At 48.7% G+C, this 20976-nt stretch overlaps 1 protein-coding gene across 7 annotated transcripts in view; it reads left to right on the top strand.

The window, feature by feature from the left end:
• Positions 1-20976, top strand: part of GNG2 (G protein subunit gamma 2) — a 104335-nt gene that overhangs the window by 67411 nt on the left and 15948 nt on the right. For all 7 annotated transcript variants that reach the window (XM_077126765.1, XM_077126761.1, XM_077126759.1 and 4 more), the window contains one exon: positions 16277-16391. In XM_077126765.1, coding sequence (XP_076982880.1) covers positions 16305-16391 — 87 coding nt within the window. In that variant the 5' untranslated portion in view covers positions 16277-16304. The remainder of the gene's footprint in view (positions 1-16276; positions 16392-20976) is intronic.

The raw sequence follows: 20976 nt of genomic DNA, 5'->3' as shown, positions 1-20976 counted from the left end.
ATTAAAAAGTAATAAATTTCAGAGCACACTGCAACAATTAGTTGTGGAACAGATTTCAGAGTTTGGTATGGGTTACAATTCCACAATTTTTGGTTTTTACTGCTAGCTGCTCCAAGACACTAGAGAATCAAAGAAATATCAGTATAATGACTCAGCACTCATACTCATCTGTTAAACCCTACCTTCTCTGTATAACTCCACCATCACCTTGGATCTTTCTCCCACTCTTTGGGGGGTATTTGGGCTATGCCCATTCTAGCTTTTTCATGTTGGACGGGGCTGTCGATAATATGGGGTGGGGAGAAGGAATTAGCTGATGTTCTGGAGAGGCTGGGCCCTCTAGGATTCAGGGCTTACCTGGCCCTCTAGGATTCAGGGCTTACCTGGCCCTCTAGGATTCAGGGCTTACCTGGCCCTCTAGGATTCAGGACTTACCTGGCCCTCTAGGAGTCAGGGCTTACCTGGCCCTCTAGGATTCAGGACTTACCTGGCCCTCTAGGAGTCAGGGCTTACCTGGCCCTCTAGGATTCAGGGCTTACCTGGCCCTCTAGGATTCAGGACTTACCTGGCCCTCTAGGATTCAGGACTTACCTGGCCCTCTAGGATTCAGGACTTACCTGGCCCTCTAGGATTCAGGACTTACCTGGCCCTCTAGGATTCAGACACCATCTGGAAGGTGTAAGTTTCAGGAAGTAATTCTAGTGCACGGAACCCTTGTAGGATTTCACAAGCCCCAGGCGTGCTTTACAGTGGACAGGACACCTTGCTATTTAGTTCTGTGAAAGTGGTTTTGACTTTCAGAACTGTGAGAGAATAATTTTTTTTTTGTTTTTAAGACTCTGAGTTTGTGTTCATTGGTTACAGCAGCCAGAGGAAGCTAAGACAGAGACCGAGTAAGGCAAGGATTTGAGAAGTGGCCACTGGATTTGGTCAAGTGGAGGCTGGACACTGGTGGCCTGGACAAGTGTAATTTCGAGAGGAGTGGGGAAAAGAAGCTGTGTACAGTGCGTGCAAGAAAGAACACGTGGAGAGGAAGTGATCCAGCAAGGGCAGACAATAATTTCAGGTGCTACAGAGGAAAGCAGAAAAATGAGGTGCTTGCTGGGGAGGGAATGTGGAGTCAAGGCACAGGTTTTGTTTGTGTGTTTCTGCTTTTGTTGTTGTTGTTTTTTTAATTTTAGAGAAGTTGTAGGTTTACAGAAGGTCATGCAGAAAATACAGGGTTCCCCTATACGGGTCCTAACACCCTCAGCACTGCCATTGCCAACCTCTGCGTCCGTCCGGTGCCTTCGTGACAAAATTGATGAACATCAATGAAACATTGTTCTGACTACAGTCAGCAGTTTACGTTAGGGCTCACGGCGAAGGGCAGCCCTGTAGTTTTGTTTGTTTATTTTAGAAATATACAACAACCTAATTTTCTTCTTTTTAACCACATTTCAACGAAGTTAGCTGCATTCACAATGTGCTGCCATCACCGCGTCCGCTGCGGAAGTCTTCCATAGCCCAATCAATTAAGCATTCACTCTCCCCCCGCCTCCACCTCAGCCCCTGATAACTTGTACCCTGGTTTCTGACTCTCTGAATTTGATTATTCTATTTATTTTGTGTCAGCGAAATCATACAATATTTGTCATTTTGTGTCTGGCTTATCTGCCTCGAGGGTGTCCTCAGGCTCACCGCGTGGTGACACGTGTCAGGATGTCACCCCTTTGGGGCACAGTAATCTTCATGGTGCGCCTGTCCCACGCGTTGCTTACCCATCCGTCAGTGGATGGGCACTTGGTGTGTTTCTACCTTCGGACATTGGGAACAGTGCCGCTATGAGCACTGATGTGCACATTTCTGTTTGAGTCCCTGCTTTCAGGTTTGGGGGTATATACCTAGACGTGGGGCTGCCTGGTCTTATGGTGAGTCTATATGTAACTTCCTGCAGAGCCGCTAAGCTGTCTCCCAGAGCACCTGCTCCGTTATACATTCCCACCGGCAAGGAAAGACTCCTCCTGTTTTTCCACATCTTCTTTCATACTCGTAATTTTCCACTTTTTTAATAGTAGCCTCAAAAGGCAATGCTTTCTTCCCAAAGACTGGTGTTCTGGGCTGGCCATGGGTACTCTCTGGTCCCGGACATGGCAATGGGCATGGGAGCCTGGCCTGGCCTCTCCCGCTTCCATTCACGCCCCCTTCTGCGGCCGGCTCTGTGGCTCGCCTTGTCGCCTTGTCGTCTCAACCGCATCCTCATCAAGGACCCCAGTGGCAGGATTAGGGCCCAACCGGAGTGAGCTGGGCCACTTGGTGCCTGAACAGCCTCCTCGGACGGCCCCGCAGAAAGTGGTTCACACTCTCAGGAAGGGTTTACGTCACGGAACACGCTTTTCTGGGGGTCCATGGCTCCAAACCACCACAGGAAGGCATGCAGTTCTTTCAGTGAGCGGTTGGATTCCGTTTGCTAGTGTTTTGTTAAGGGTGTTTATATCTATTTTCACAAGAGATACAGGCCTATGATTTTTTTTCTTGTGGCATATTTATGTGGCTTTGATCTGAGGCTGATGTTGGCCTCGTAGAACGAACTGGGGAGTGTCCCCTCCTCTTTCATTTTTTTGGAAGAGTTTCAGCACGACTGTTGTTACTTCTTTTTGGAATGTATGGTAAAAACTCATCAGGGAAGCCATCTGGTTCTGGGCTTTTCTTATGGAAGGTTTTTGATTCAATCTCTACCCGCTATTAGTCTTTTGAGATCTATTTCTTCTTGAATCAGTGTAGTTATTTTGTGTATTTCTAGGAATAAACTATTTCCTCTAAGTTGTTTAATTTGTTGCCATACAGTTGCTCATTAGATTCTCTTTATTCCTTTTCTATTTCTGTGAGGTTGGTAGTAATGCCTCCCCTTTCATTTCTGCTTTGTTTTTTTTTTTCAAATGGGATATATTTTTGCATACTTTATGCCATTGAGAAGGGAAGATAATTGATGATGTAGGACAGAACCAAATAAGCTGTAAAAGTCAGATCCTTCAGCAAGCAAGAGGAGGTGAGTGAAGGGGCCTTCCCAAGGTGGAGGTGTGAGCCGCGCATCCATTACAGGGGAGGGAAGCAGCCCACGGCTGAGGAAGGGCGGATGCTTACACATTGGCAGAGTCGGTCGGTCATAGGAATACATGGATGTTCTCTTCTGGCTGCTGCCCTCAGTGAAGTAAGAGTTGAGCTGGCTCGCTGAGTGAGAATGGGGAGAGAGGAGACTTGAGGGGAGAGAAGAAGCATGAGAAACCATCAGAGGTGGACTTAGGAAATGTGGGAAGAAAACTGGAAGCATTGAGGGTCCACTTGAGGTTAATGTTTGTGAAATTTAAATGAGAGCAACCTCCATGGTTGCATTTTTATTCAGCAGTCTTTAGCTGCTTAAGAACAAGTTGAGATTCAGTCAGAGCTGGGCTTTACCAGGCCAGTGTGATAAAGGGAGAAGGAGGCAAGTGAGCCATGAGCTAAAGGAGTGGCAGCGTAGACCAGGGAGTCTGAGTCCAACAATGGCTCATGAAGGTTCTGAGGGATGGTGAAGAGCAGCCAGTTCAAAAGACCAGAGTCCTGCAGGGGTCAAGGAATTATTAGGGTCAGAACAGAGAGAATGATCTGGAAAGACAAGAAAGGACATCCAAGAATGAAAAGCTTGAAATCCACTTTTAACCAGTTGTGGTCGTCTTACTTGGGATTTTCTGATTATTTATCTGCTCTCCTTGCACATTTAACTTTGGAATCTAGACTGAAACTTCACTATGTTGACCACACTAGAGCGGTGGGACTCAGTAATATGTTGAGGAAGCTACATTAGTGTATCCTGAACAACCTGCAGAAAGAGCTGGAAAGGGATCAGGCATCAGCCACCTCGGTCCTTTCACTTCCCAGAGAGGAACTGACGCCTCAGAGGGTGAGATGACTCGTCCATGGTCCACGGGCCAAGTAGACTGGACTCGAGACTCCACTCAGTGTCCGACACCGTCAGGCAGCCTCTTCGCGGACATCAGTGCAGTGGTTGGGGCGCCACCCCAGCTCGCTAAGCGCCCTCATAGCTCTGCTACTGCCCTGCCTGTCTCTCTTTGCTTTCACAAGCAAATACATGGCTGGAGACCTAGGTTCGATTCCCGGTGCCTGCCCATGAAAAAATAATAATAAAAATAGTTAAGTGCAGAGATCTATTTAGCAAATACTAGTTGCACACTAATCAGGGAAAACTGTGGAGCCAAATTTGCTGCCTTTTTTACATTCTTTGTGAAACTGCTTTTCAAAAATGATGAAGGTGAGCAATCAAGCACAGCCTTCCCATCCAACCAGGTCTGGGCGTCTCAGAGCTGGCAGGGACCGTGCTGGGGAGCTGGGGGGCCAGCAGCGAAGGTGGGATCTTGTCTTTATTTCACTGACATCCCCTCCCCCAATCCATTTTCCCAACAGGGATTAGAGTTTCTCTAGAAGTGACCACATGTCAGGAGGGGAAGGAAAGATCATTTGAATGAGAAACCTGAAGAAACCTGAATCTTCACAACGCTTCATTTAAAATGTTAGAAATACTCACTCAAGAAACAGTAGAAACTGCGTCTAACCAAGCAAACTGTCTATTAGCCCAGATTTGAGTCTTGCTTCTGACACTCGGTGATAGTTATGTTCTGTACAGCAACTCCTTGAAACGTGCAGTTTCTTATATCTGTGAAATAAGGGTCTTGCCTCAGTGGGTTTTAAATGTCTCATATTTAGCCTGTCTTTAAGGATAGCAGCATAACTTCGCAGAGGAGGCATCATTTTCTAACTTGTTCATTCCTTAAAAAAAAAACCTTCCACCCCCTGCTGGCAGAGCTCTTTTCGTGGGCCTCCAGGTGCGTCCAAATGGGGCCAAACCAATGAATGAAACACATCACCACGCGAGCTCTCGGCATCCGGGGCATTTGCTACAACTGTGTCACAGGTGAGTGGCGTGTGCTCAGTCAGTGGAGGTTTCTAAGAAGATTTTTATTGCTGGATAGATAGATGTTTTTGTAAGATAACTCTGGATCTGCTAAATTGGGATTAGAAATAACGTATATTAAATAGGGCCAGTCAGGGTCACAGTTTGACCTTCAGGTGCTCGTGGCACTTGGGGCCTGGCGAACAGTGTACTTTCCGTGGGCGGGAGAAGCGTGACAGCCTGGGGGGGTTAAAGGTTCCTTCACGCGGTCCCCTCAGCTGTGGTTACAGGACTGCACACGCGCATCAACCCTTCCACGGCTACAGGGAAAAAGGGTGAATTTTACTGTATATCAATTAGAACTCCATAAACCAGACTTGAAAAAAATTGTCTGTTTGCCAGCTGCCAAGACAAAGGCCGCACAAGGGGTGGCTTAACCCCAGGGACTTACCGGCTTAAAAGTTTCCGAGGTAGAAGTCTCGCCTCCTTCTGGGGCGGGCGACCGGGCTGGCTGGCAGTCTTGGGGTTCCTTGGCTTTCCTGCCCCTCGGTGAAGTCCTTTTCTCTTTCTTCCACGTTTGTGGGCTCCCAGCCCCTCCCGTTGTTTCTGTTCTCCTTCTGAAGTTCCTATGCTCTAAAGAGCCCAGTAATCCACAGGAAGGCCAAGCCTCGTGCAGTTGGCCACACGTTCACTAAAATAACAACTCTGAGAGGTCCCACTTACAGCGGGTTCGACCCACAGGGTTCGGGTCAAGGTCAAGAACACGGATGAAGCGGGGCACATGACCCAATCCACCACGAACAGTGTGTCTGAGACCCAGTGCCCACAGCAGCATTTCCTGCAGGTCCTTTTACCCTGTGCCCCCGGGCTACCCACCCTGCCCTGGGGAGGGGTTCTGCTCCCTGAGTCTCTCTTCTCTCCCCCAGAGTGTCTCCGAAGCAGAGTGCAGCTGTCATGCCCATGACCTCGCAGAATGACAAAGTAAAGGGGAAAGTCACAGGTCCCTTCGTCTTAAGCTTCTCTTCTTCTTTGCTTACTCTTTATAATCAGAGATATTGGAATGACAATTCATTTTATTTATCTAGAGAAGTCATTTTTAAATGATACTGACTTAAAGAATTTTCAAAATGGTTCCATACTATTTTTCAGATATGTGCAATAGCCATAAAAGGTGAGATATAAAATTTGACATTTGAGGGATGGGAAAATTAAAATAATTTCCCTCTCTGAAGGAAGTGGGACCTGGTAGGAGAGCATAAACCTTGCCGTGGGGGTAATGAGAAATTATCCTAGAAGGTCAGCATTTATACAGGCCCAGCAATGATTTGATATTAGTTGACGTTCTCTTCCCAGCATTACATTACTCACATAAAATAAGCTCTCCACGTTGGGGAATGGCATGTAAAAAAATACTGTGGTGGTAAATTTTGTTGTCTGTAGGTGCTGGGATTATAGGAGATTTTTGTTTTTTGAAGCACTATGCTTTTCAATGCCCCCAAATGGATACTTATTGCTTTTATAAGAAAAAATATATATTAAAAAAAATGAATTGGGAAAAAACATGCCAGTGTTGTCCCAGCACTAAGGGGGAAGCCAAACTAATAAAAAGGAGAGTCTCCTAGGCTACACGTTCAGGGTTTGTGGAATCCCTTCCCTGGGTCCTGGAGGGATGAGTGGGCACTGCTTGGTGGGAGAAGCGAGTGGGCAGGGCCAGCAGCCACAGAGAAGCTCTTAGCCACAAAACGATGCTTATGATTTCAAATGAAAAGGTGCATAACTTTGCAAATGGGAGATGTTATGGGTAGTTTATATGTGACCCAATCAACCCAAGTTGCATCTGGTGACTTGAAGATCTATTCCTTTTGTGGCAATAGCCTGGAATTGGTGAGACAGAGAAAGGTACACTGTCTCAAGTTTTTGTATTTTGCCCCAAGAATGTGGAGATACATGTAGATCTGATGAGATGGAACCGGTCGCGCACGGGGGTGGGGGGTGGGGGGGTGCTTTTGGGGGACCCACATGAGCTCATTTGCTCCCAAACCCAAACCATTGGAAACAATCTATATTCAAGAGCATCTGTTTGGTTGGGATGGGATGGAGTGGGGTGTAGACGATGCCGCAAGCAGGAACTCATCCTCAGGGGTGGGGTGGGGTGTAGACAGTGCTGCACGCAGGAACTCGTCCTCAGGGTTGGAGTAGGGTGTGGTGTAGACCTTGCTGCGTGCAGGAACTCGTCCTCAGGGTTGGGGTGGGGTGGGGTATAGACGGTGCTGCGTGCAGGAACTCGTCCTCAGGAGTTGGGGTGGGGTGGGGTGTAGACGGTACCGCATGCAGGAACTCCTCCTCAGGGTTGGGGTGGAGTGGGGTGTAGACAGTGCCGCCTGCAGGAACTCGTCCTGAGGAGTTGGGGTGGGGTGGGGTGCGGTGCAGTGTAGACGGTGCCGAGTGCAGGAACTGGTCCTCAGGGGTTGAGGTGGGGTGCAGCAGTGTAGACAATAGAGCTGGAAGGAACCTGGTCTTTGGTCCTGGGCTGGAAGCCGATCCCCGCCCACGCGCGGCAGCGGAAGCCGTGAGTGCAGCCGACGCGCCCGACTGCTGAACCCGCGGAGGCAGGAAAACGGACAGCTACTTTGCAGACAGAATCCTCGGTCAGGTCCACGTCAGGGGAGCGGCGGGGAATGGCCGTCCCCACCGGCGTGCGGAGACGGGCTGAGGGCAGGGTGGCGCGGTGGACACTGGCCAGCGGGACACTGGCTGGTGGGACACTGGCCGGGAGGCGGCAGCGCCCACAGCCCCGCCCCGGCTCGGGGACCAGAGAAATGACCGACGTCAGGGCCTCCGGGTGCCGCCCCGGTCGAGGTGTGCGGCCCCGTAACCAATGCGCCGATGCCAGCGGGATGGAAGGATCACACCCCCCGTTCTTTTCCTTCTGAGTCCTTCCTTAACATCTCATTATTAAGCTCCTCCCAGAGCGCAGGGGGCCCTGGGCCACGCAGTTTCTTTCGTGTAGGCTGTATGGCCGGGTCACATTTCACTGCTTTTCCATGTGAGTATCCCGCTAGTGCAGCACCATTTGTTGCATTTTGTGTGTTTGTCTGTTTGGGGAGGTGCGTGGCCCTGCAGCGTCCCTTAGATTTTTCTCGTGGCCTCTCCGGTTCCTTACCCCTACTGTCGTTCTGACTGTGGGCACCGGGGACTGCCCATGGGGTTTCTCACAGTTCTTAGTTGCTGCTCCATAAATGGTGGTGGCGGTTCCTTTTCATCCACTCCACCTGCTTCCTATACAGCACTTTTTGTTGCCCCTCTTTGCAGCTGAGGCCTAAAAAATTCCTTGGTTTTCCCCCCAGAGAGAGCTGGGAGTGCAGAGGCGGCCGTGTCTCCTTGCGCGGGTTTCCACCCTTGTCCCATCTGAGTCGCATCCATGGGAATTTCCTGGGGCAATGCAGCCATGAAAAGCACAGCCGCATGGAAGGGGTCCAGTTCTTATTTGGGAGTTTAGTTGTTGTCCAAAGGATGCCTTGTGGCATCATTTTGTAAGTCTAAAGGGCTCTGTCCAGTGGTGGCAAGGACGGCAGGAAAGTCTCCCTGAATTCTGGGGTTGCTAAGATTTAAGACCCAGGGAGGATGAGGGTTGGAGAGGCAGTGCTTTAAAGAAATGAATTAACCAGGAGATGGTCCTACAAGGATTCAGAGGCCCTGCCTGTCGTCCAGGCGCCTGCTGCTGTAGTTCCAGCGGGTTCGCACTGCCATTTCCATGGAAACGAGCCGTTATTTCTCTGTCATTGGAACCTGCCTGAACGTGGTCTGGGCTCCCATATTGAAAAAAAAAAAAAATCCAGCAGATGCCCTACAAAATACTTGTTTTCCCCGGAGTGAACAAAGCCCACCGGCACGTTGCCGGATAAGAACCGGAAGCTTAGCATCCGTTCCTGTTTGGCCTTGTGACACCCATGCCTTCGAAGTGGACGCCTTCCCAGGTCGCGAGTCGTGTCACAGCTGTTACAAGCAGCCGACGTGCCCGGTTTCCCGGAGGGCGCTGCCCTGCCGAGTCTGGGCCCCCGCCGTCTTGGCCCCCGGCGGTCAGGCCAACCGGAGGGAGCGCGGCATGTGTCCCCCTCGTTCCCCTCCTGGCCCCCAGGCACGGTGCCGCGGCCCCCACGCTGACCCGGCCGCATCATTGGTCCCCGCGGCCCAACCGGGCCCCAGGCCGCCCGGACACCGTGAGCTGGGGAGGGCGCGTGGCCGCCTGCCTTCCAGCGCCTTGGCCTCCGTTTCCGCGCCTGGCTGGGGGCGCTCACGTGACGGGGCCCTGGGGCTGGGGGCTCGGGGCTCGCGGTGCCGGCCGCTACCTGGCACGGCTGCCCCGCCGCAGGGCCGCGTCACGTTCGTAGGAGTTCTTGGTCCCCGGAAGGAGCCGAGCCCGCGGCCTGCAAAGTCTAGTTCCAGGACACGAGGTACTCGAAGAGGTGGAGGGACACGGGGCTGGGAAGGCACGGAGGGGGCTGTTTCTACACCAGTCCGCCCCCACCCTGGCCCGCTCTGTGCTGCCCAGCTGTCCGCAGTCCCTGCACCTGCGAACTCCCTGAGGTGTCTTCCTGTGCCTGTCCCCCGGGCTTCCCTGCCTTCCCCCTTCCCTGCCTTCCCTCTCCTCCCCTTCCCTGCCTCCCCCGCCCCCCTTCCCTGCCTCCCCCGCCCCCTTCCCTGCCTCCCCTGCCCCCCTTCCCTGCCTCCTCTCCGCTCTTCAGATACAAACCGGGGCCAATGGAGTCAGAGGCCATTCCTTCACTCTGTCTCACTCTCCCCACGTCTGTGTCTGGGTGGACACATACTCTGCAGACTCTCCCCCACCATGTCCCTTTTCTGGGTCTCTCACTTCCACATCCCTGCTCTAAAATGCGCAAAGGCGAGTGAGGAGACCCCAGGACATTGTGCCACCCGGGAGATGCCACTGCACCCACTTACCGAAACACAGGGTTGGGCAAGAGCACCTGGGGGCAGTGGACCGTAACCCTCAGACTCCAGGGCCAAAAGTGCTGGGGGAGAGAAACGGCGAGCTTCACAGCGAACCCCTTGTGAGTTTAAACTGTCCCCAGTGGCTGGGCATCCCAAAGAAATTAATGTTTGCTGATTAGTAGTCTGAAATGTGCTATTCTGGTATTTTCAGGTCAGTGTGGCCAACTGGCAATAGAGGGATGCCTGACCAGAGGCTGCCCGAACTATGGCCGGCTGATATGCTACAACTGTTATTTGATTCACGTGGCAGCTACTCCTCATAGGCTCACTAACTCCCTGTGAATCCGCTTCGCAGGAATGGTCATAAATTCTGCCTAGTGTATGCAACCTAACAAACGTGGTGGTGGGGTTGCTGCAGAATGAATTAGGGCAGGGACCAAAGAAAAGTGAGTAGCACAAATGACCAAGCTAAATAGGACTGCGGTATGAACAGTTAACAAACGCATTCGTCCAGATGACTCCTTTTAGAAGCTCTGGAAAACTCTAAGGTAAGAGTAGTTTGAGATTAGTTTCTAATTCAAAGGCAGCTACCAGCCACCCATAATGTGGCTGACAAATAAGAATAACAAAGATATCATCAGTGACCGGGAAACTATAAACTTCTAATTTGTTTTCTAGACCTAGAAATTATTTGTCTTATTGCCATTGTTACCCTATCCTGTGAATACACAAAACAAATATGTCAAAGCCCCTCAGTACCTACTGCAAATACCAAAACACAGTCCTGAGAAGCACACAGTTGTGTTTAAAATTAAAGGCCCTAGGAAGTCTGCCTGCATGCCAGGAAAGAATAGCACCCTCCACAATTCACCTACGATCTCTGAGGCAAAGACCCTATCATCAAAACATTTATTTCTGTGTCACCTAAATAAGGGGCTGGGTGTTTACTCCCAAGCCTGAATAACAGGAAGCTGTTACGGCTTCTTAACAGAAAAGTTCTTCCTAAAAGAAATTAAAATGCTGAATGTATTTTTAGAAAAATAATGCTCATCTAAAAGGTTTTTATTCCATGACAAACTATTTCTCATGCTCCTTGGGATGAGGGTTGGAAGAGAATAAAATGCCTTCTGGATTATTCCTGGAGTCTGGAATTTAGGTGGGATAATTAGGACATTCCTTCAGAGCCCTACAGCCTCACACAAGCTCTGTGATTGTTCCAGGCATTCTCCTTTCCACTACACACGGCTGGAAGGAGGCAGGCGTTGCAGCCATTTTAAATGAGCAGGGAGCATAAATCCATCAAGCACAAAATGCTGATGAGATGAGGAGCCCTTAGCACTCTCTCATCACTGAGTAAGAGGCTTTAGAAAGCATGAGACCAAAACGCCCAGGGAGGCGCCTTTCCTCGCCGCACTTTCCCGGGCCGGTGTTCATGCATGCGTCTACAGCTGTTTTTGAGGGTCCTTGCCTACTTCTCAGTGGGATGCTATGGGCCTTTTGAGTAACACAGTTCATTGTTCTCCAGCGCTTGGCTCAGATGGCCTCCCTCTGCCCACAGTCAGCTGCCCTCGAGTCACTGCGGTGACTCAGATCACCCACACGGCTTTCAGAGCGCGTCCCGAGGGCGGTCGCTCTCCTGGTGGAGAGCTGCACCAGTGTTGGGTACAAGATCTGGAAATCTATTGCTTTTCTGTATGTATGTTATATTTCACAATAGATTTCCAGGCACATTTTAGCAAGTAGCTAAAGAACAGATTTTAAGTTTGGTGTGGGTTACAGTTCCACCATCTTTCATTTTTCCTTCTAGCTGCTCCAGGACACTGGAGACCAACGGAAGTATCAATATAATGCTTCAACACCCACACTCATTTGTTAAAGCCTATCTTCTGTGTTACACTCTGCCCTCTCTTTTAGCTAACCAGTTTTTGTTTGTTTTTAAGAGGTATGTGTTTAAAAACTTCACCTAGATGATCTTTTCCACAGAATTTTACTTTTTCTTTTAGAGCTATTTCAGTGGCAGTGGTGAGTAGAATCAAACCACTTCTTTTCCTCTTAAAAAAAATTCTACCCAATTTAGGTTACATGTAAAATGAAACAGGAAGATTAGCAAAGAATATCTGATGTTTGTGCTTCTCTGTTGAAAGTGCCTGAGCAGCTAATGTAATTCCTGTCACCCTTTTCTTGACTCCATTGTATTCACAAGGTGCAATGAATACCTTTTTCATAAATATTTCTTATGGCATGCGATTATTCTCAGCTCTCAGTGGGGTGGAAGGCAAAGGGTTTCCTTTCCCGGTTAAGAATCATCATGTAGAGGTCTCTGTTTTGTAGGTAAAGATGTGTGTGTGTGTGTGTGTGTGTGTGCGTGTGTGTGTGTGTGTGTGTGTGTGTGTGTCTGTGTGTAGAGGGTGGAGGTGCATGCACTGTATGCATGTCCAAACACCTCAGGCTTGAAAGACAGGCTAACTTTTGCTTTCACAATTAGACAGAAGAATTGTTTTTCACCTCTTCTAATTTTTTTTTCACTAGTCGGCTTTGTAGTCTTGGACAAATTCAAAAAGACCAGGAATAGAGGAATTCCACTTGGTGTTTCAGAAGTTGCTAAAGAGCATGGTTGCATACATTTTCTTCTCTAACATTTATAAAGCTTCTCGCTTCTCAGACACCGTGGGTTTAACATTTGGGGTGTAAGTCTTGCTCGGCTTGACATACAAATTCTGTTGAACTCAGGGTAAAGGCAAGTGGCTTCCAAGGAAATGAACTGCAGAAAATTACAATCTGATTTTTAAAAGTCTAACAACATGATATTTACAAATGGATAGGAAAAACAGATGACGGCAAGTCAAAAGTAACCGACTAATTTTTAGATTTTTTTTTGTGGGGTAGGAGGTAGAAGTACAAAATAGAAAGCATTAAGAGTACTGGTGGTAATCTAATGAATTCAGTGTTTAGATGTCCAATTTATATTATGTCCACTTTAAAAGAGAAAGAAAAAGGAAACCAGACTGGACCAAAAAGAAGACAAAACTGTCGGGGGAAAGGAGTGGGGTCCCCAAGGAGTGTATGACATAAGAGAAGGGAGCCCGTACCCTCATTCGCATCTCCCCCTCTTCAGCACCACTCCTGGCACTCCCAGCTGCCATCAGCATTGCCTTGCCTCCTAACTGACCCCTGGGCAGCATCTCCTCCACTCCATTCCCACTCCCTCACCTGCTGATTCTACCCTCCACTTCCAGCCTTTTGTGTCTCTTCTTTATCTTCCATTTGGAGATCCCCACCAAGTCCTTGGCTCCCAGCAAGTAGTTTGGCCAAAGTACATCTGTGGAACACTGGCCTGGGCCGATACAAGTGTCTTCCGGTCTTCAGCAGGTGAATTTCTGCACTGCTTTTATGAAAAAGCAGTTAGATGTGAAAAGGGGGAAAGTGCCCAAAGTGATTCTAAAATCGGTGCTGACCTCTACCTGGTTGTATGATAAACAAGAACATTCAGGCTGTATCTGCTTGAAACCACGGGCACAAGCCACAGCCCATGTTCGCTTCTTCTCTTACATTCCATCGGCTTTATCTAAGTGACCTCTCCTTGGCATCTCTGGGCTAGCGTGCCCCCCGTCCCTCTTTCACCATCTCAATGCCAACCTCCCGACTCCCTGCCCTGCCTTCACAGAGGTCTCCTTCTGTGCTGAGCACAATGATGGCCCCCAAAGACGTGTGAATGAGGTAGGCATTCATATCCATCTCACTCGTAAAAGGAATCTGAGTGGCTCCTCCAGTGCAAAGAACGGTGACCCCACAATATCAGCAAAGACCCACAGCCGGCCAGCTGCCCTAGGGCATGGCCTTCATGATGGAGTTGAGGACGGAGCCCAGCAGCCAACACAACTGCTCTCCAGGCCAGCAGCAGGGAGGGAGGCGAGGTGGAAAGCATACCCCTTCCCTTCAAGGACAGTTCTGCTTCTGGCTCGTGAGTCACATAACCATCCCGAGCTGTAAGAGGGCCTAGGGAATGGGTCTTTTAGCAAACTGTGCCTGTTCTGCTAGTTGCCAGAATGCAATAAACCAGAAATAGAATAGCTTTTCAAAAGGGGAATTTGATGAGTTGCAAGTTAACAGTTTTTAGGCTATAGAAATGTCCCAATTAAAACAAGTCTATAGAAATGTCCAATCTAAGGCATCCAGAGAGAGATACTTTGGTTCAAGAAAGCCGATGAAATTCAGGGTTTCTCTCTCATCTGGAAGGGTACATGGCGAACACGGTCAGGGTTCCTCTCTCATCTGGAAGGGCACATGGAGAACACGGCATCATCTACTAGCTTTCTGTCCTGACTTCCAGTTTCATGAAGCTCCCTGGGAGGCATTTTCCTTCTTCATCTCCAAAGGTCACTGGCTGGTGGACTCTCTGCTTCTCATAGCTATGTCCTTCTGCTCTCTCAGAATCTCTCACTTTCTCTAAAATGTTTCTTCTTTTATAGGATTCCAGTAAACTAATCAAGACCCACCCAAATGGTTGGAGACATGTCTCCCCTAGTCCAGTTTAACAACCACTCTTGATTGAGTCACATCTCCAGGGAGATGATCTAATTACAGTTTCAAATATACAGTACTGAATAGGGATTAGAAGAAAAGGCTGCCTTTACAAAATGGGATTAGGATTAAAACATGGCTTTTCTAGGGTACATGCATCCTTTCAGACTGGCACGATGCCCAACTAAAATTCAGGGCTCTTGTGGTCTCTTAAAAAACAAGTCATTGCTAACGAGGAAGTGTGTTGGGAGGCAGGCTGGCCTGTGTGCCTCAGGTTCCAACCTGATATGGTTTCAGGGAGGGTGGCAGAGTAGGTGCCAGAGTCCGAGAGCTCCGCCAGAGCAGGGAGGAGCTGGCAGTCTGCGAGTCTCGGCATTTCAGTGTGATGCACTGTAGTCGGCAGAAGCATTAGGTCCACAGAATGTTCTTCCAGGGGCTCATAACAGGTCGCCGCTTTGGGTTTTGGCTGCCTGGAAGAGGCAGGCTGCCCCCCAGGGGGAAGCGAGTGGAGGGCTGCAAAGCTGTTCCGTGCTGGTTTGATTAGGGACATATCATTTCAACCTCGGGGCTGAAGAGATTAGTTCCTAACCATGCCGATGAGATTGTTAAAGCCTCCTTTTACTTTTTAAATTGTTTTCGTGTTTGGTCTCCGTGCAGTTCTCCTCCTCTGACCTTCAAGCAGAGGTTCAGAGATCTTTGCAGCTCCAAAACCCTTTTAGTTTTCTCTCTCATTATCTTGTGTCCAAGCCGTTTGAAAATAAGTTGAGGGAAAGTTAATTATCTTCCGATTTATACTGTAAAAACTGTTGAAGTATTCTTTGTAAAGTAACACTCTCTATTCCAGGACTGGTATGTTTATTAAAACTTATACGTAATTTCTTCTTTTGTCTTGAAGGACTAGTGTCATGAAATAGATACCAAAGGAGATGATTTATAAACTTTTACTTTTCTTGGTAGAAAAAAGCCAAACTGATTTCAGTGCATGGATAGAATTCCACGTCTAGAATTCCGTGTGGGTTATTCTTGCTGCCTCAGGTTTTCCCTCGATCCTCTTTGTGTTCTGAGATGGGTAGCCGGATTGTACCTCCTCCCTAGGTAAACAGATGCCCCAAAGCGGGCGGACCTCTCGGTCTGAATGCTCTGTCTTTAGAACGAGTCGCGGCTGGAGTTGCCAGAGGCAGGGCTGCTCCCCTGTCTGCTGAGCTGCGTCTTGCAGGCCCGAGCCCGTGACAGGACGTCCCCCAGGGGCGCCCAGCGCGGACACGGGGCAAGACCTGGCCAGAGCCTGGGAGCATCGGGCCCTGGAAACAAAATAGCGCACGTCCGGCATGGGCTGCGGGAACCAAGTGGGCTGTGGGACTGAGACGGGGTTCGAAGAAACACGAGAGAAGAGGGGCTGGGGGCCGCGAACGGGGCGGGGGGCGGGGAGCGGAGGGGCTCTGGCCGGGCAGAGGGAAGAACTTGCCTCCCCACCTGTATGTTTGCAGAACTCCACTGCGAAACTTCACCCTCCGCTTCCCATTTATTATAAGGAATTACGAGGCTGCTGTACTTAAACCGGAACGCTGCTGATGAACTCCTGTGGTCAGCAGCGTGGACGAGGCAGGCCGTCCCCCCTTGGCGTGGGTGTCCCTGAACAGTTACCAGTCGTGGATGGTTGTGAATCGAGCGTCTTTCAAGTGGAGTCGGAGAAATGGCCTTTTCGAACAATGCTGGGGGCACGGGGGTGGCTCAGGGTGCAGCTCTCGCCCGTCCTGCGGGGACCCGGGTTCAATTCCAGCCCAAGCGCTTCCCAAACAAACAAGCAGAACAAACAGCAGTTGGACAGGTGTGCTGACCCCGCTGACCCGTCCTCCCCTTTGTCTCCTCTCCCAGAGTGTCTGCGAAGCCCCGCGGCGGCCCCATGGCCAGCAACAACACCGCCAGCATCGCGCAGGCCAGGAAGCTGGTGGAGCAGCTGAAGATGGAGGCCAACATCGACCGGATCAAGGTGAGGCCCCGGCACCCGCCTCGGTCCCGCCGCGCGGCCGGCGGTGGCGGGAGAGAACCCCGGGTCCCCGCACTTCCCCGTGCGCCTTCGCCTTCCCCGGAGGACCCCGGCGCGCGGATGCCGCGGCGCGCGGATGCCGCGGCGCGCGGACGCCACACCTGCAGCCACAGCCAAGGGAGACCCATGGCCGGGGACGCGGGGGCGCGCAGGCGTGTGCCCGCGACCCTGACCTTGGGGAGATCCTCTTTTCACTTGGCTCTCGACTTTCTCTGTCCTGGACGAGGTTCCCATTTTAAGGGTCTGTCTTTCACATCTGCCAGTTACCATTGCAGGTTATTCTTTTTTTTTTACACCTTTTAGTACTTTTTTCTTCAAACAAAAAAGTCATGCAGGGTCTCCCTAAGAAATCAAACAATATACAGGTTTACATTTAAAAGTGAATAGTCCAAAAAAATTAATTAATTTTAAAAAGTTTGAACAGTTAATAGTCTATTTCTTCTTCTTGCCCCCCATATTTGACCCAACAGCTTTGCAGTAAGTTGGGGCTAATTCAGATTGTCAGTCAACAATCTAAAGCCTTCGGTGGCAGATTCTGAGTGTGAAGTTGGCCTGTGCAGTGTCCGTTACTCACACAGCTCCTGAAGGAGGTAAAGTGAATTTTTGTCGGCCATCTAAATTTTACTTCCAAAATGTTACAAGCCACTTCTGAAAAAGGACTCAGAAACATACCTCGTTTTACTAAAATAAAACTGGAACATTCCTCCTAATACCCTTTTTAAACTAGAATCTTTTCTTTGTTTTCTGCACACCAGCTCCATCTGCGTGACCAATCCAGGCTCCCTTGGGGAGCATGCTTCTAGATCAGGGTCAGTAAACCGGCCCTTTAGTTTGTAAACAAAGCTGTGTGGGACATAGCTACCCCATCTGTTTACATATTGTCTGTGACTGCTTTCGTACTGCGATAGCCAGGGGAGTAGTGCAAAAGGATAATTTCACTATCTACAGGTCAGCTGATGTGCAGCCTTTTGATACCCCTTTGCCTTATAACATAAAATATTCATAGGTTGGGGGGGGGCATTACTTTATCTACCACAGAAAAAGACCTCTGCATATGCAGAGGAGAGTGGAGAGGTGGGGACTAAGATGGGGAAAGAAAAGGGATGGACAGGATGCAAGGCTAGAAATGCTGGAGAGAGTACACATAATTGTTCTGGTTTGCTAGCTTCTGGAATGCAATGTACCAGAAACAGAATGGCTTTTAAAAAGGGGAATTTAATAAGTTGCTACTTTACAGTTCTAAGGCTGAGAAAATGTCCCAATTAAAACAGGTCTGTAGAAATGTCCAATCAAAGGCATCCATCCAGGGAATGATACCTTGGTTCAAGAAGGCTGATGAAGTTCAGGGTTTCTCTCTCATCTGGAAAGGCACATGGCAAACACAGCATCCTCTGCTTGCTTCTTCTCCTGGCTTCCTGTTTCATGAAGCTCCCCGGGAGGCATTTTCCTTCTTTATCTCCAAAGGTCGCTGGCTTGTGGACTCTGCTTCTCATGGCTATGTCGTTCTGCTCTCTCTGAATCTCCTCCATTCTCCAAAATGTTTCCTCTTTTATAGGACTCCAGAAACTAATCAAGACCCACCCAAATGGGTGGAGACATGTCATCACCTAATCCAGTTTAACAACCACTCTTGACTAAATCACATCATCCAGGGAGATGATCTGATTACAGTTTCAAACATATAGTATTGAATAGGGATTATCCTGCCTTTACAAAATGGGATTTAGATCAAAACATGGCTTTTCTAGGGGACATACATACTTTAAACCAGCACACATATTAAATGTCAGAATTTGAGGGAAAAAGTAAACATGAGCTTTGGTGTATGAGCCTGGTTTTAGGCAGATATATCCTAAGTTGTTTTATTATACGACTCATATCGAGTCCAGCACCACTTTTGGAACCCTTGATGCATTTTACCTGTTCACATCGAACTGATTCCCATATGGCCCTCAAAGCTACAGTACTTACCCTCTGGTCCTATACAAAAACGTCAGCCCATGTCTCGTCTGTAGCAGCTGCTCCAGCCCGTCTGTGCATTGCAATGCCCAGGTAGTTCTAGAAAGTGGTCACTTCCCAGACCACGCCCAGACCGATTCAATTAGAATCTCTCGGGGTATGGCCTAGGCAGGAATATTTTTGAAACTTCCAGTTGATTTCAATATGCAGTTATGTTAGTGAAACACTGTCCTGGGGAAGGGGGTTCACTCCTTCTGCCTCCCCAGAGGTGTGGCTAGAGAGTGGAGACAGAGTAGGCTTTCTCCATAATTAGGCTAAGCAAACAGTCACGGACATTTTCCCAGCCGTCCTGAGCTCCTTTGTGAAGTTTGACTTCTGGAAGGGGCCACAAGCTGTTAGCACCTCCTGCTTTTCTTTCAACAGATTCAATCCTCCTGTATTTGTAAATGTGATCGGTGGAGGCTCCTGGACATCTGCCTTCCTCCTTTCACACCTTCCTCTTCTCTCCTTGTTTCTTCTTTGCTGAAAAAGTACCAAGAGCAAAATGAGTTTGCAAAAAGGGTTATGGAAAACCCACCCCTCACCCTAAAAGATCCGAATGAGTCTTTCTGTTGCTACAATCCTTGCGTTGGGCTCAGCACTCCCCCCAGACAGTGCTGGGCGAGGAGGAGACGGGGCTGGGGTGGAGCAGAGCCCGGCGGGGACAAGGACAGAAGCAGGTCTCGTCAGCCGCAGGTCAGGCCTCCTCCTTCCTCCCCAATTCCTGCAGCAGCTCCTGCCAAGCTCAGCTGTCCCGAATGGTGGGCTTACGTGCCAGCATGGCTGGCTGCAGAGACCAGTTATTTAATCAAGTCTAGACCTTGCTGTGAAGACATTTCGTAGATGTGGTTCGCAGTATAATCAGTTAGAGTCCTTTGAGGGATGGGAGAAAAAAATGCTCGACTATCATCAGTTGGCTTTAAGTGAAGGAGATGACTCTCAAAAATGTGGGTGTGGGTGGCACGGTGTTAACAGCCGAGTCATAAATGGGAAGTCTGCTTTTGTGCATGATTTTTTTCTGTAAACCTACAACTTCTCTAATAGAGAAAATTTAATTTAAAAAACCTGGGAAGGGTGGTACAATGGTGGCTCAGTGGCAGAGTTCTCACCTGTCATGCCAGAGACCTGGGTTCGATACCCAGTGCCTGCCCCTGCCAAAACGAAACAAAACAAAAAAAGCATGGGTAGGCCTCCTAAAAATCAGTTGAAGACCTTAAGTGCAAACACTGAGGTTTCTCAGGGAAGAAATCCTTTTTTTTAAATTTTTATTGACAAAACAAAACACCATACAAACACGAACATTCTTAACACATGAACATTCCATACTTAGCGTGTGATCAATGGCTCACAATATCGTCACGTAGTTGTATATTCATCACCATGATCATTTCCTAGAACATCTGCATCACTCCAGAAAAAGAAATAAAAAAGAAAAACTCATACATGCCATACCCCTTACCCCTCCCTCTCATTGACCACTAGTATTTCCATCCACTCAATATATTTTAACCTTTGTTCTCCCTATTTTTTTTCTTACCACTCCCTTACCACCCCTTTTATTGATCACTAGTATTTCAAACTACTCAATTTATTTTATTTGTTCCCTCTATTATTTATTTATTTTTCATCCATATTTTTTACTCATCTGCCCATGCTGTAGATAAAAGGAGCATCAGACACAAAATTTTCACAATCACACAGTGACACTGTGAAAGCTGTACCATTATACAGTCATCTTCAAGAAACATGGGTACTTGAGCACAGCTCTACAGTCTCAGGCAGTTCCCTCCAGCCTATCTAATACATCTTAAACTGAAAAGGAATTTCTATATAATGTGTAAGAATAACCTCCAGGATAACCACTCAACTCAGTTTGGAATCTCTCAGCCGTTGACACTTTATTTTGTCTCATTTTGCTCTTCCCCCTTTTGATTGAGAAGGTTTTCTCAATCCCTTGATGCTGGGTCTCAGCTCATTCTAGGATTTCTGTCCCATGTTGCCAGGAAGATCCACACCCCTGGGAGTCATGTCCCACGTAGACTGGGAGAAGGCAGTGAGTTTGCTTGTCGTGTTGGCTGGAGACAGAGGCCACATCTGAGCAATAAAAGAGCTCAGAGAAGAAATTCTACCTCAAAACTGCAACATCAACTCCTACCTGAGTTCCCAGCCTGCCAGCAGCTCTACACATTGTAGGCTGGCAGGCTCCACAGTCAAGTGTGCCAATTCCATAAAATAAGCCTCACATAAGGTAGAGCACACACACACGCACACGCACACACACCCCTTACTGTTTCTGTTTCTCTGGTGAAGCTTGACTTTTACTTCATCTCAACCCCATTCCCATCCCCTGCATCATAACCACCCTCTACTGTGCTGCCGAAGAAAACTTTCAAAAGCAGTCTCATAATATGTTCCTCTCCTGCCAAAATCTTGTCATGATTCCCCATCACCTGTAGAATGAAATCCAAACCCTTTAGCAGCAAATACAAGGTCTTTCTGGCCCCTGCCCATCGCTTTAGCTCCATCCCTC

The sequence above is a fragment of the Tamandua tetradactyla genome, chromosome 14, assembly GCF_023851605.1.
Source record: "Tamandua tetradactyla isolate mTamTet1 chromosome 14, mTamTet1.pri, whole genome shotgun sequence".
NCBI classification, from domain to species: Eukaryota; Metazoa; Chordata; class Mammalia; order Pilosa; family Myrmecophagidae; genus Tamandua; species Tamandua tetradactyla.
Note: the sequence above shows the minus strand (reverse complement) of the source record. Positions and strands in the feature narration are given on the sequence as shown.